The 14789-nt window shown below is 35.8% G+C and overlaps 1 protein-coding gene across 5 annotated transcripts in view; it reads right to left on the reverse strand.

Moving 5' to 3' along the window:
- REV3L (REV3 like, DNA directed polymerase zeta catalytic subunit) overlaps nt 1-14789 on the reverse strand; it is a 167136-nt gene that overhangs the window by 22181 nt on the left and 130166 nt on the right. For all 5 annotated transcript variants that reach the window (XM_071219649.1, XM_045188684.3, XM_024551816.3 and 2 more), the window contains 4 exons: nt 11131-11249; nt 3435-3576; nt 1666-1910; nt 36-144 (listed from right to left, as the gene is read on the reverse strand). In XM_071219649.1, coding sequence (XP_071075750.1) covers nt 36-144; nt 1666-1910; nt 3435-3576; nt 11131-11249 — 615 coding nt within the window. The remainder of the gene's footprint in view (nt 1-35; nt 145-1665; nt 1911-3434; nt 3577-11130; nt 11250-14789) is intronic.

The following is a 14789-nucleotide window of genomic DNA, read 5'->3' on the forward strand; positions in this document are numbered from 1 at the left end:
ACTGTAGATACCTTTCATTTACAAGAGACTATTACCTTGACAAAAGCTATTCCATTGGGGGACACTGTGATATCATGCCTAATTTGGTAAAGTAAATCTGGAGGTACTCTTAGAGAGGTGCAGCCGAATTTGAACTCATCATACCTGTTAAGAAAGAAAACATTAAGCAAATACTTTCTCAAATCACAGAGATTCTAAGCAATTTTAGGAATCTTTCTAATTCCATTAGAAATTCATTTTCAAACATCTAAACATGAATTCGTGTACTTAGTAATATATTTGTCTAATTATTAAAAATTACTTCTTCAAATATTTGCATTTTTTAAACTCCTCACAAAAGGATATGTTTATTGATTTTAGAGAGAGGAAGGGAGAGTGAAACCTTGATCAGCTGCCTCCTGTATGCATGCTGACCAGGAACTGAACTCACAACTTTTTGGTAGACAGGACGATGGTCCAACCAACTGAGCTACCTGGCCAGTGCCAAATATTCAAAATTTGCTAAAAGAAATATGTCTTAAGTGGCATTTTCCTAAAATTTATGGGTAACATCTATACTGAATTTCAACTCAACACATGATTACCTTACACTAAGTTTCTTAAAGAAAAATTTAAGCCTTAAATAAAGACTGTAAATAACTTTCCAAATTTCTGTTAATAAAAAGACAGTATTATCAATACAATTTCCACAAATGCTTTCTAAGGAGTAAGTATACTCTAGATGAAACAGTAACACTTGGTTTAAATACATAAAAATCATTATAAAGGAAGACTCTGTTTCTTATGAGAAAAATATCTATTCCTTTGAGTTAAAATGTTATTCTCACTCAGCTTATAAAATTCATTGGCCTGAACAGCCAAAACATTTAGCAACATAACTTAAAAAGAACTATTGCTAAGAAAAGTCAAGAGAAGTTGAGTTGTAAGATCATAATTCTCAAGCTGTTCCTCTGAAAGGTGATTTATATCTACAAATTAAATATAATTCTCATTTAACAAACTACAGAAACGATCCCTTGAAAATATAGTCTTATAACTACCATTTCAAAAGAGACCACAGATGTACACGAAGAGTGCGACAGACAGTTGCGAGGTTGAGGTATTCACATTCTTCTTCACACGTCTCATCCATTTTTATGATGCTGAGTCATCTGGTGATCCATGTCTGTTAGTAAGGTACTGTATTTTGCCACATATAACACACACTTTTTTGCCCAAATTTTTGTGGGCAAAATAAGGGTGTGCATTATCATGGATAGTACTAATTTTGTATCTATATAAATGTTTTTAAATTATTTTATTTACACTTATGCATTAAAAATATAACTCTAGAAAGCAGTAATGATATCTGTATGCAATATAATACCCTGGAACATGATAATTGGTTTTGGTTCTAAATATAAATAAATAAAATTGAATTAAAAAACTAAAATGAAAGACTTTCTCCCTGAAAGTTAGGGCCACAAATGTGGGTGCACACTATATATGGGGGCAAATTATACACGGCAAAATACGATAATTTAAAATAGCAAATTAGCTAGGCTATATCCCATTCATTTATCTTGCTCATAAGGACAGTCTCAAGTGCAAAGAGACACTCAAAGAAAGTCTAATTTTGTAAGAAGTACAAAGCACAACATAATTGTAAATATGCAAAAAACTTACTTTCCCAAGTTCTCCACATGGCCGAGGCAGGTGGAAAAACAGTAGTTGTATGCAATCACAATAGAAGGATATAGTGACTGGAAATCCAAAACAAGAACAGAGTTGCTATAGAAGCGAGATTCAGGCTCCATAATGAGGGGGACACACTGTGGGGCTCTCATTTGGGACCTCTGCTGTACACTAGGTGTCACAGGAATATAGTTCATTGGTTTAGCAATACGCAACATCATTGATTCCACACGGTACTGTGGGCAGAGAGGCGAAGGTAGGCAGAGAAGAAGAAAAGAGGTTATAAATATGCTGGTCTTTTGAATGTGTGATAATCACCATGTTTTGCTCTTCAGAATAAGGTTGCGTGACTTTCCTACAATACAATTAGATAGTATTGGTTATTTAGTCAGCTTTTAGGTGCCATGGGAACATTTGTGAATCCTTTTTGTATTCTTAAAATTTTTAAGTTATAAAAATTGCAAAATATGTCAAAAGGCTTACATAATAAGGCAATACTGAAAAGACAGATACAATTAGACTTATTTTTATATTTAAATACAGCTCTACCACAATAAACAGATATAGGAGACATAGCTGCACAGTTTGTCAATTTATTTTAAAAAGTTGGTCAATCTTTGAGAAATTGAATTGGGAAAATTTGAGAATGAAACTCTGGAGACTTGAGATGGTAAATTTAATCACAATTTTTCAAGAAGAAAGCCAAGGATTCCAGAATTAAAAGGTATTCACCTTATATTCACAAATTAAATCAAGCAATTGTTCATAAATAACCATTATTAAGCATATGGATTGGAATATTAGATAAAAACAACACTTGCAAGAATCAGCATGGATTCTGTGAAATTTTCTCATGTATTTCTAAAATATCTAACTTTTTAAAATTTATAAGCCAGCTCAAATAGTTTTCAAAACTTGTGGGGGTATAAATAAGTAAAATAGCTTATAAGCAATAAAATTAAGTACACCAACAGCTCTATTTTTGGTATAATTACTGAATTCATAGGTTGGGGGAATATTATAGACATAGAGTAATTATGATAATTAAAATAAAAGATTTCATGAGGTTCAGGAACCTAAGTGATTTAATGTAACCTCTCTGATGCCTAGCACAATGTTTAATACATTAAAGGCATTCAAATAATTATTTGTTGAATGAATGCATGAAATCATTTTCAGTAAGGCATGTGACAAAATCATTATATCCTCTGGAATTCCGTTAGATATGAATTAAATGGCTTTTAAGGTATCATTTTTCTTTAATATTAAAACAAGTGATAGTGTCTACTTGTATTGATTTCCAAATCCTTCTATTTAAAAAAATATTAAAATTATCTGCTGGGAGTTAGAACAAGCCAAAATTAGGGATGTAAAACAAGAGACACACAGACTTTCTCTGCTGCTTCCTCAGTTCTAAGGGGGCTCTGAAAGCATCCTGAATCACACGGACAATATTCAGGAACATAATATCATCCTCAAGGGTGTAGCCATTTATTTTCTTGATACCATGAAATATTTAACACTGGCTAGAAAGTTGGTATTGAGAAAAAAAGTGCAGCTGTTAAGTGAAATTAAAGATTTTCCAGAAAATAACAAAATTTGAGCAACCAGCTACATATATTAGTTGGTACCAGACAGAAATTTCAAAAGATAGAATCACCTCAAACATCTCAGAAGTGTATCACTCACACAGAGCTTTCAAATGTGCAAAATAAACAAAAAAATAACCAACGAAACAAACAAAAAAATTGATTTCCTACCTGTGAACCCCTTGTTAGTACATGTAAAAACTGAATGCCAAAAAGTCTAGCCATTTCACTGGTTTTTCCAATTAGGTCCACCTGTTCCAGCATTTGGAGATTTCCGCGGACACGGCTGATGTAATGATCAACCATTTTCCATCTGTTAAGAGAGAATCCATGCTGTGAACATCAGGGAAAATTTGGGATACTTAGTACTGTTTTCATTCTGCCAAAAACATGCACATTTAATAGTGAGGCTATTTAAGGAGTAATGCTGTACATTAAGGCATGTTAAGGAGTTAAACATTGGAAAACTTCACATATTTTAAAGGGATAAAACTTAGTGAAAATATGGAAAGTTTGAGGTAGTGCTTTTGATAAGGTGGTAAGACTAAGGATAATTATTTTCAGTATTTTTCTTGGTGTTACTTTTTCTTATAAAAAACTCCCCTCCTAGATGCCACTGCGAATGATGCAGCAATGATTATACAATGACAACTCACCATATCTATTGGTTTAAGAACATGGAAGCTTTAGATTATCATTGTAAGTACTACTCTAAAATATTGGGTTGGCTAAAAAGTCCATTTAGTTTTTTGAGTAAAATAAAAGACTCAGTTTTTCATTTTCACCAATTAGACTTATTTTTACATTTAAATACAGCTCTACCACAATAAACAGATATAGGAGACATAGCTGCACAGTTTGTCAATTTATTTTAAAAAGTTGGATATTTTGAGTATGTTGCCTTGTCTCCCATGTGGTATAACCTTGATTGTTCTCAACTGTCTTGATTTGATTGCTAACAACTTCCACTGGTTTATCCGACTGTGGAGTGTCGTCCAGTGAGAAATCTCCAGCACAAAACTTTGCAAACCACTTTTGACATGTTCGATCAAATCTTTTTTTTTTTTCTTGCCTTTCAGTTGCATTCTTACCTTTCTTGAACTAATAAAGCATAATGTGCTGAAAATGTTGCTTATTTTCTTCCATCTTCAATATTAAAATGGCTACATAAAAATTCACCAGTTTTGGTTAAGTGTTTTCTTAAATGCATGCTGACATGACAGCTGTCACAATACAATCTAACAAAATTGTTTCGAATGAAGTTACAGACAACTAAGTGCTACTAGAGCCATCTTACAGAAAAAACCAAATGAACTTTTTGGCCAACCCAATAAAAGCATGTACTGTCTTCTCATGGGAAGAAACAGAGTAATTTGAAGATTTAGAAAAATCAGGAAAACAATATTAATGATACCATACATTTGGTAAATGTACGTCAATTTAGTATTTCCTATGAAAACATAAATATTGTATTATTTTTTAGTTTTTCTTAAATTGATTTTAGGTATTTTATTATTACCATTTAGTCCCCTTATACCCTCACCCCCACAATCACCATACTGTTGTCCATGTCCATGAGTCCTTTTTCCTTTTTGCTCCGTCCCTCCACCCCTAACCCGGCCCCCCAGCTATAATCCTGCTCTCCATCTACGATTTTGTCCCCATTTTCCTTGTTAGTTCATTCTGTTCATTAGATCCCACACATGAGTGACATCATATGGCATTTGTCTTTCTCTGACTGGCTTCCTGGAGAACATTATGCTAAGTGAAGTGTTTTCTTTGATTTAAACTTAAAACAAAACTGATCTCTTTACCCTACCTTTTTGGTAAGAAAACAAGCAAACAACAACCCTCACCAGAGTCATAAAAGGAAGCTTTGATTTAACATTATGTTGTTAAAATTTAAAAATGATCCAAAGGTACACTAGAAAGAATAAAATTTATTCATTTAAAGACTATTTAGGTTCACATATACTGCAACTTATAATTATATGGTTTTTGGAACAATACAGTTACAAATCAGCTAAACATAAAAGTTTAAAAATCTGTCCCACAACACATGACAAATGCATACAGATGAACAAAATGAACATGAAATGAAAAAAAAAAACCCACCTAATTTGAAAGACAGACAGTAACAAGTGTGAATGAGGATGTGGAGAAATTACAACCCTGTCATACAATCTGGTGGGAATGTACAACAGTGCGGTCGCACTGGGAGTCTGGCAATTCCTCAAGCTGTTAAACACACAGTTACTACATAATCCACCGATTCCACTTCCAGGAATATATCCGAGAAAATGAAAACACAGCCTACACAAAAACTTGCACACAAATGTTTTTAACAGCATCATTCATAATAGCCCCAAAGCAGGAATATCTCAAGTGTCCACCAACTGATACAAAATGTGGTATATACCTGTCCAATGAATGAACTATTACTTGGCAATAAAAGGAAATGTACTGACACATGCACGAATCTGGACAGTATATGCTAAAAGACGCCAGTCACAAAAGGCAACATGTTATATTTCATTTATGTGAAATGTCCAGACTAGGCAAATCTATAGAGAGAGAAAGATTACTGGTTGCCTAATGTGGGGGGAGTGTGTAGAAAAGGCAGGATTAGAGGGTGATGGTTAAAAGATGCAGGGTTTCTAAATGGGGTAATGAAAATACTCTAAAATTTATTGTGGTAAAGGCTGTACAACACTGTGAATATACTAAAAACCTTTACTCATACACTTTAAATGGGTAAGTTGTATGGCATGTCAATTATATCTGAATAAAACTGTTAAAGAGAATTAGGCAAACATAAAAATACCCTAAACTTTATAAACACTCAATTTTTAAACAAATACTGTTCTATAACTCAGAGGTTCCCTGACCCCCGGACCGGTATTGGTCAGTGGCCTGTTAGGAAATGCCCACACAGCAGGAGGTGAGCTTGAATATAATGCACCCCGAAACCATCCCCTGCACCACTCCGTGGAAAAATTGTCTTTCACAAAACTGGTCCCTGGTGCCAAAAAGGTTGGGGACCACTTGCATTTTTAACTTATTATATTGTGACTATATATATATATATATATATATATATATAGAGAGAGAGAGAGAGAGAGAGAGAGAGAGAGACTATTTATATATCTATTTATTGCTATCGAATATACCATCGTATGATTATAACATAATTCATTTAATGGATTTGTTATTGAGTATCTTTTATTACAGGTCTACCTCAGAGATATTGCAGGTTCAGTTCCAGACTATCACAATAAAGCAAGTACTGCAATTGAATGAGTTGTAACCTTTTTGTTATAGATTATTTGTTATAGATTATTAATGTAATGCTTTAATAATAGATTTGTCAAATGTAAATATGAGTTAATGCATTATGTGTGGACTCAATTAGTCCTTTTAAGATAAAACAAAATGGATATAAGGGATATAATGGCTCATCCTTTTCACAGACCACATGGGTGGTCAATGACTTGTCTGAAAGTTTACTGATCCTTTCTTCTGCTTGACCTAGTCTACTGTCGAACACCCCTAGCAAAAGTTCCAGTTCAATCATTGTGTTTTTTAGCTCCTGTTTTGTTCAGTACTTTTAAATATTTTCTGTCTCTGCTGAAATTCTCATTTTGTCGTCTTGACCTTAGTGAGAATCTTTATGAATTATTTTAAATTTTCTATAACTCTGTTTCATTATGATCAATTTCTGAAGATTTATCTTGCTCCTTTGTTTGGAATATCTTTGCTGGATTCTTCATTTTTCTTGACTCTGTTGGTGTCCCGCATTAGACAAAGCTGGCACTTCTCCCAGTCTTCATGAACTAGCCTTGTATAGAAGACCTCCATCAATCAACCCAGACAGAGATTGGGGGCCTCTTTCCCTTCTCAGGGAGAAGCAGGCAGTTGTGGTTTTTGTATACCCACTCTGTGCTGAGCAGGATGGGAGTTACGGTCTGCTAGTCTAAACCCCTGTGTGTGCCTCCAGAATAGCCAGATTGTGCCAGTCCTGTTGGAGCGCCAAGACTGGGAAGACAGATGCCAGTTTTTTTGGTAGCCTAGGAGGAACTGGGACTCTGGATGCATGGATTAACTCTTTCTTGCCCCAGAGGTAAACTGAGAGCTGGGATTTTTCATCGCTTGCTCTGTGCCGAGCAGCAGGGGAGGATCCATGGTGTCTATCAGCCTACATTAGGCGCCACCAGCTAGACTGTGGCAGACCCATCAGAGCTCCCTTGGAAAAGCTGGGGTGCTAGACGCATGAACCAATCCCTCCCTCCCCTGTGAGAAGCTAGGAGCCTTTTCCTGGTCATACGGCTCTGAGCCAGGGGCAGGACTCGCGCGAGAGGGTGTCCTAATCTCCCTCTCAACTTTGGTGAGTCTGGTTCTGTGTTTTCCCAGGGCGCAGAAGCTTTCAATTACTTTCTGGATTTTTCACAAAGGGAAACACGCTGTGAACTGTTGCTGAATCAGTGCGTTTGTGGGGAAAGGAGGTTCCAGAGCTTCCTTCTCTACCACTGTGCTGACATCATTCCATATCTTTCCTAAAATATTTTTCAAAAGTACTTAAAAAGTGGTCTGTTAAAATTAAAAAAGTGATTATTTTTGAAATAATTATCACATTCATTCCTGTTTTTTAGTCTTACCTGGTAAGCCATGTTGTTTAAAAAAAGAATGGGTAATTGTGGCCTTTTAAAATAATAACATGACATGACAAAATTGAATTTTGTTAGCTAATTTGTTGTTCTTATAATAAGCAAATACAGGTTTTGATTTGGGGTGGAGGAAGGGAAATACAATTACAAAGCATAAGCTACTCAAAACAGGCCTGGGTAGGTGCTGAAATGGCCAGACTTAAGGGCATCTTAAGGGCATGGGGTATTTTGGGGGACAGGATATCTGGGAAGAGGTTGACAAAAAAAGAAGATACAAGAATTCCAAGTACAAACTCACTTATTCTGAACAACTTCTAAGAACTGGCTCTACACCCAGGAAATAAAGAAGAAAATTTCTAATATCTTCTTGAGCTACATATAACCCTTTGCTACCATGACACAATATTCAATAACTATTCCTTGGATAGCAGATGAAATAAAAATGCTATTGTTGAGTTCTCTAGATTAGTAATATTAAGGATCAGAAAAGGCTTTATAGGCTGATTTAGAAATCTAATCATGAGACATAATATTTTATAGAAAAATGTGTTTAAATCACAAGCAATAAAACTTTTTTTTTAAAAAAGATTTAATTTTATTTATTCTTAGAGAGAGGGGAAGGGAGGGAGAAAGACAGGGAGAGAAACATCAGTGTGTGGTTGCCTCTCATACACCCTCCACCAGGGACCTGGCCTGCAACCCAGGCATGCCCTGACTGGGAATCGAACCAGTGACCCTTTGGTTTGCAGGCCAGCACTCAATCCACTGAGCCACACCAGCCAGGGCCAAGAAATAAAACTTTGAGAACATAACTCATTCATAATAATCAAGGGCTTTCCAGGAGACCCAAGTCTAAGTTTACAAAAACAAAATAATAATAATCAGGACATCTTTGTGCTTTACAAACAGATTTAACACAAGCAAATCCTCGACTAGCAAGAGTTCCTTTCATTTCTGAGTCAATTTACAACACACACACACACACACACACAAATACATTTCCTTAAAACAATGGAGACAGAAAATGCAAACTAAAGAGTATGACTTACGTTCTTGGTAAGAATTTCCTCAAATCTGAAAATATAATTACCTGATTTTCCAAAGTGTCTTAAAAAAAAAAAAGTAGAGTGCATGTAACATAATCCATTTAACATAAATGGTCTAATGTCTAGTCTAAATCCCTTATGTAATAGTTAGGTTCCGCTCTCATCTCACTTGGCAAAAGCAGATTTAATTACAACTTTAGATAATACCCAATTCTAGCAAAATCTGCATTTACAGCATTCTAGGGCTTATAAACAAACCATTGAATGTTGTTCCAATGTTAAGTTTAATATCAGGTTTCATTTTATTTATATTACATAACTTGTCCTAAGCAGCCAGGAAAAAAATTATACAGTTCAGCTTCGGATGTAGAAAGCTCCAAAAGAACATCACCCCAGTCTACACAATGATAAAAAGCTGGATTATCTACAAAATCACAAGCTTTCTTGAGGTCATCAGAAAGTTGAGGTTACAGGAGAATCAGGTGAACTAAATTTCACAGCATGACAAAACCATCCAAGGAAGACAGACAGGACACGTAACCTATTTCATGTTTGGTAGAGCATAGGCAGGAGAGGCAGCTGCCATAAAAGCAGGTAAGAATGAAACAGTTAAATTTTTAATAAAGTATATGAAGGTCATATATAAGCTAGCCTAAGAGTTTAGAATCACTGTGAGTTGAGACACTAGGGGACTCTTTCTCCATGGGTCTCACCAAATACTGGTGAGAAAGACGGGGGGGCAAGCCTGGCAGGGCATGCAGGAAAGAAACCCTGTAACTTCCTCCAACCCTTGACTTGTATGAGGCAAAGCCTTGAGTTGCTGTGGGACTGGCAGGAAACTCTCCCATCCTCAGGGTTCATGCAAAGATTCACTTTCTCTGGGGAAGAACAGATGTAACGGGGTCTGTAGTAAAAGGTGCACCTCAGGGAAGGGTGGGAAATCTTCCCTGTTCCCACCATGAGCCTGTACTAAGTAACAAGCAAAGGCTGTCTACACTGAGTAAGGGGCAGAAAACTCTCCCAAAAACACTGCTGCTGAGGAAGAAGTAGAAGCAAAAGCCATCGTCCCCTGGGGGAGCATCAGGAAACCTGTTTGCAGCCAGGACCTAGCAGTGTACACCGACCGCTGAGATCCATCGCCAGTGGGGGAAGAGCAGCCCCAGGAGAATAGGAACTGCCAAAGACAGAGTCTGGGGCAGAACTCAGTAACTCTCCCTGCCTCCACTATAAGCCTTTTGCACTGAGTAACAACAGTAGCAGCCAACCATACATTAAGCTGGACCTTGAAAAAAACATGTACTGCATACACTGGAAACATGAGGAGAATGACTGTTGATTCTTCACCAGAAACAATGGGGCATGGAAGAAAAGGGAATGAAATCCTTGAAGTGGTGAAAGGAAAAAAAAAAAATCTCATCTCCAGAATTACAGAGTAAAAATATTAAAAAATAAGGGTGAGAGAAAGTGATTTTCAGAATAAAGGCTATGACAATTTGCTGCCATTAGACTTGCACTAGAATTGCCAAAGAAAACAATTTAGCAGTTTCTTAAAAATGTTAAGCAAGTACCCACGTGACCCAGCAATTCCACTCCTAGAGAAATGAAACTATGTTTACACAAAGACTTGCATACGGTTTTATTTAATAGCCTCAAAGTAGAAACAACCCAATAGTCCATCACCAGGTGACTGGATACATAAACTGTGGTAACTGAATATTATTTACTAATAAGGAAAACTAATGGTTTATGCAACAGCACCGTTCAATCTCAAAAAACATGATACCGAGTTCCTTGAAAGAAGCCAGAAACAAAGGGTGTAGATTATGAATAACTCTATATAAAGTTCTAGAATTGGCAAAATAATCTATAGCAATAGAAATTCAATTAGTACTTACTGTGGGCAGTTTGTAAGTTACCTAAGCAGGTGGGTACTTATGTAGGAATAGGCAGACTGACTGCAAAGCTGTTAAAGGGAATTTTCTGGGTGTTAGAAATGTTTTTTATCTTGATTGGGGTACTGGTTACAGGGTATATACATTTTTCAAAGTCATCACATAATAAACTTTAAATGTGTGCATTTTACTGTATATAAATTATACTCCAATAATACTGATTTTAAAAAAAGGCAGTATCCTCTTTAGAGTTATAAAACATTACCTGTACAGGTCTGTCTTGTTATCAAACCAATCTGATAAGACTCGAAAGGTAAAGAGGGGAAAACGCTGATGAAGAACATGAAAGCTCACATTTTCAAAGGTGTAGTTAGTTAGAGCCACCTAAAAAAAAGAGACTCTATTATAATAATGCTTGTATTTATATGCAAATTTGGCTTGAAAGGATTCTAAATATTACTTCTAACTTTTCATAGTAGTTATGAAAGCTATTTGCAATAATAAGTTGTGTTACAAGTGAATTACAATTAATTTAAAGCTATATATATATAGCCTACTGGATAGAAATGTTCAAAAAATTAATATTTAATTGGAAAAAAATCTGGCCTGCTAAAATTCAACTTGGCCATGTAAAGCTTAATTAATAGATCCTACTTTTTATCACTTCCTTTTATATTCTATGCCAATACAAATAATAACAGTGACAGAAGCATTGTTAAGGAAGTTAATTTTTTGTTCTTTCCATACTTACTGTTTGGTCCTTGATCACATGCTGATTAACAGGATCCCACAGATTCAAGGATGAGTTATTTAGTTAAAGGCAGGCATTCATCCTGCTCCCAAGAATTACATTAATACCAAGACTCAATAAAAGGACATATGGAATCCATTTCATTCCAAAGCAAAAGATTTAAAAGGATATAGCAGAAATGCTTCCCCACCTTCAAAGTATATAGGTACAAGCTGTGTTAATGGGAAAAGAATACTAAAAAATGTCCAAATTCATAAAACATACATCTAGCTAGACAGTCTCTCAGAAATACCCACATGACACAAGCAATTTAGACAATGGCATGTATTTCAATGCAAAATGGAAATTAAGGAACCAGCAGTCCCCATTTTTAAGTCAGGTTGGGATTCTGAAGAATAGTTCAAATAGCACTTCACACATTTGTATATTATATTACAATTTTAAATTATTTCCTTTTCATCCTGACTGGTGTGGCTCAGTTGGTTGGGCGTTGCCCCATAAAGCAAAGGTCGCTGGTTCAATTCCCGGTCAGGGCACATGCCAAGGTTGCCGGCCTGGTCCCCATTGTGGTGTGTGCGAGAGGCAACCGATCAATGTTTTTCTCACACACCAAAGTTTCTCTCCCTCCCTTCCCCTCTCTCTACAAATAAATAAATAAAATCTTTAAAATCTTTACTTTTCCATGTCTACAATTCATCAAGTACAAAACAGGGACTGAATGTTATTAAGCTCGTCTCAGTGTACTGACCCAAACGGGTTTTACTTCATCTTCAATTTCTATCAGTCTGCAGAACAGCAGCACTGGAATGTAGCATACTTCAGAGTGTACAAACACACACAAACACAGAGCTGTAAACTTTGGAACGAGGCTATTCTAGAGTCACCAGGTACAAACCCATTATCTTGTAAGTACATCACCATTCCTCCGCCCCCCACAATCAGTACTGACCTGAAGTACTTCTCAACAATAAATGAGTAACTCTTTTTATCATCAAATCCCATATCTAAATGACTCTTTTACTTGCTAATATTTTCATTTAATTTTTCAAAAATTTCAAAATTTCAAAATTTTAGTTTTAAAATTTAGTTTTACAGAAAATGGAGCCAAACATCTGATCTCAGGCAGTTGCATGATTACCTAATTGATACAGAGTATATTTAGACTAAATCTCAACCTCTGCTGGAGTGTACATCTTCATTAAAATTAAAAAAAACCTCATACAGAAAGGATCACCTTATTGTCCCGCAGTTCTCTCATTAGGGAAAAATTCGAAGTTTGCCATGTAAGTTGATCTATGAGGACTGACCTAGAGGATTTCATGACTTCAAACTAAACCTAAATACAATCTTAGGAATTCGTCCCCATTATCTGAGGCAGATGACAAACCTATGTTCTGGGCTGACATTATTTCACACAGAACAGTTTCTAACATTAGATTAAGACTAGAAACACATCATAACCTTATATAACAGTCAGTCTATTGGGGTTTTCTTGGTGTCGCATGCATAACAACACACAGCTATAATCTCACTTACAATAAAACTAAAGGAAAGAAACAAGCACTCTAAAATTAAGATAATCCATTTTCAGAATGTTCTAATCTTCAGAATGATTTACTCTAGAAGTTGAAATATGAATCTAAAAATATAAATTAGGAGTTTGTTACTTGTCTTAGGCAGAAATCTCAGAAAGTTAAACATTGGGTTAATGTACTTTATAGATAAAAGCCAGAATTAATATAAATGAAGAAAGTGTTCAGTGCTTGTCCATTTATTTTATTGATAAAGGGATGTGCTGAGAGAGGTACGGCTATGCTTTCCATTCACAGAGTCACTGTGCAAAACAATGGTCAATCACTTCAGAAACAAACTTACTCAGAACTGGGAGAGGAGGTCAGAATCAGTGCAGGGGAACAAAGGAAATAGAGATTAAAAAAAAAAAAGGAAGGAAGCCATAAATAAGCACCTGTGGCCTATATCCTCCATCACCTTATTCCCTCAGTTGTTCCCCATTTCCCTGGAGTCTTCAATTTAGACAAAAAATGTTATGGTTGACATATACTCTACATAGAGAATGTATACACATTTAAAGTGAACAACTCGTAAGTTTTTGTGTGTGTATACATCTGTGTAACCCCCTCCCATATGAAGACACAGAAACTTTCTAGGACACTGCATGGCTCCCTTGTGCCCCTTCCCAGTCAATACCTTCCAGGTTTACCTTTATAGATTAGTCCTATTTTTAAATTTCACATACATGGAACCAATTAATATATACTGTTATTTATCTGGTTTCTTTTGCTCAACATTATGCCTTAGATTCATCTATGTTGTTCACTGTAGCATTGAACAGTATTTCATTCTTTTTCATTGCCGTGTGGTTTTCCTTTATCATAGCTACTTACTCTGTACCCTTTGCACCCTGTTCCACTCTTTCCTCACTCCTCTCCAAGACTCAACAGTTTTCTTTCCAACGCACACACCATTTATGTCTCATTTGGCTCTTATATGATAATGCCTCTAGGCTCAATGATAGATGCCCTACTGAATCCATATGATGTATCTGAGAGATAACACATACACTCATTGCGAACATGCTCTCTGTCCTCAAAGAGCTTACTATATAATTTGGTGCATGTTTTCTTTTATACATATGTAAAATAAAGTACATAAAAACTCTCTGAGCACAGAGAGCATGCCCACAATGAGCCTAACTAAGCCTAGACCCCTCACTAGCTATGAGGCTTTATAGGCAAGTCACTTAAGCTCTGTGAACTTTAGTTTCCTCATTTGGAATAATATCTTACTACTCTGTTGCCTTACTTACCCTGCAAGTTTTTGTCAAATTTAAAAATGACAAGTCTATAAAAGTGTCTTATAAAAGATAAAACATATAAATGCAAGGGAGTGTGTATTATTTTACCTCTACATAGTCTTCATTGCCCATCCCACTGTCTTAATATTTAAAAGCACCTGACATGCTTATTGACAAGACTGAAGTTATGATAAGGAACATGAGAAGCAGATTCTAATGTTGCCAAACTGAGATAATGGGAGGCTTCCGTGCCTTATGTGGAAGCATCTGACCTTCCTAGTGACTCCTTTGGGAGTGTTCTCTGCTGTTTCTTCATTATCTTATCTGACTGCTCCTTCTTAGGATCTGATTACTTTGT

The sequence above is a fragment of the Desmodus rotundus genome, chromosome 11, assembly GCF_022682495.2.
Source record: "Desmodus rotundus isolate HL8 chromosome 11, HLdesRot8A.1, whole genome shotgun sequence".
Lineage (NCBI taxonomy): Eukaryota > Metazoa > Chordata > Mammalia > Chiroptera > Phyllostomidae > Desmodus > Desmodus rotundus.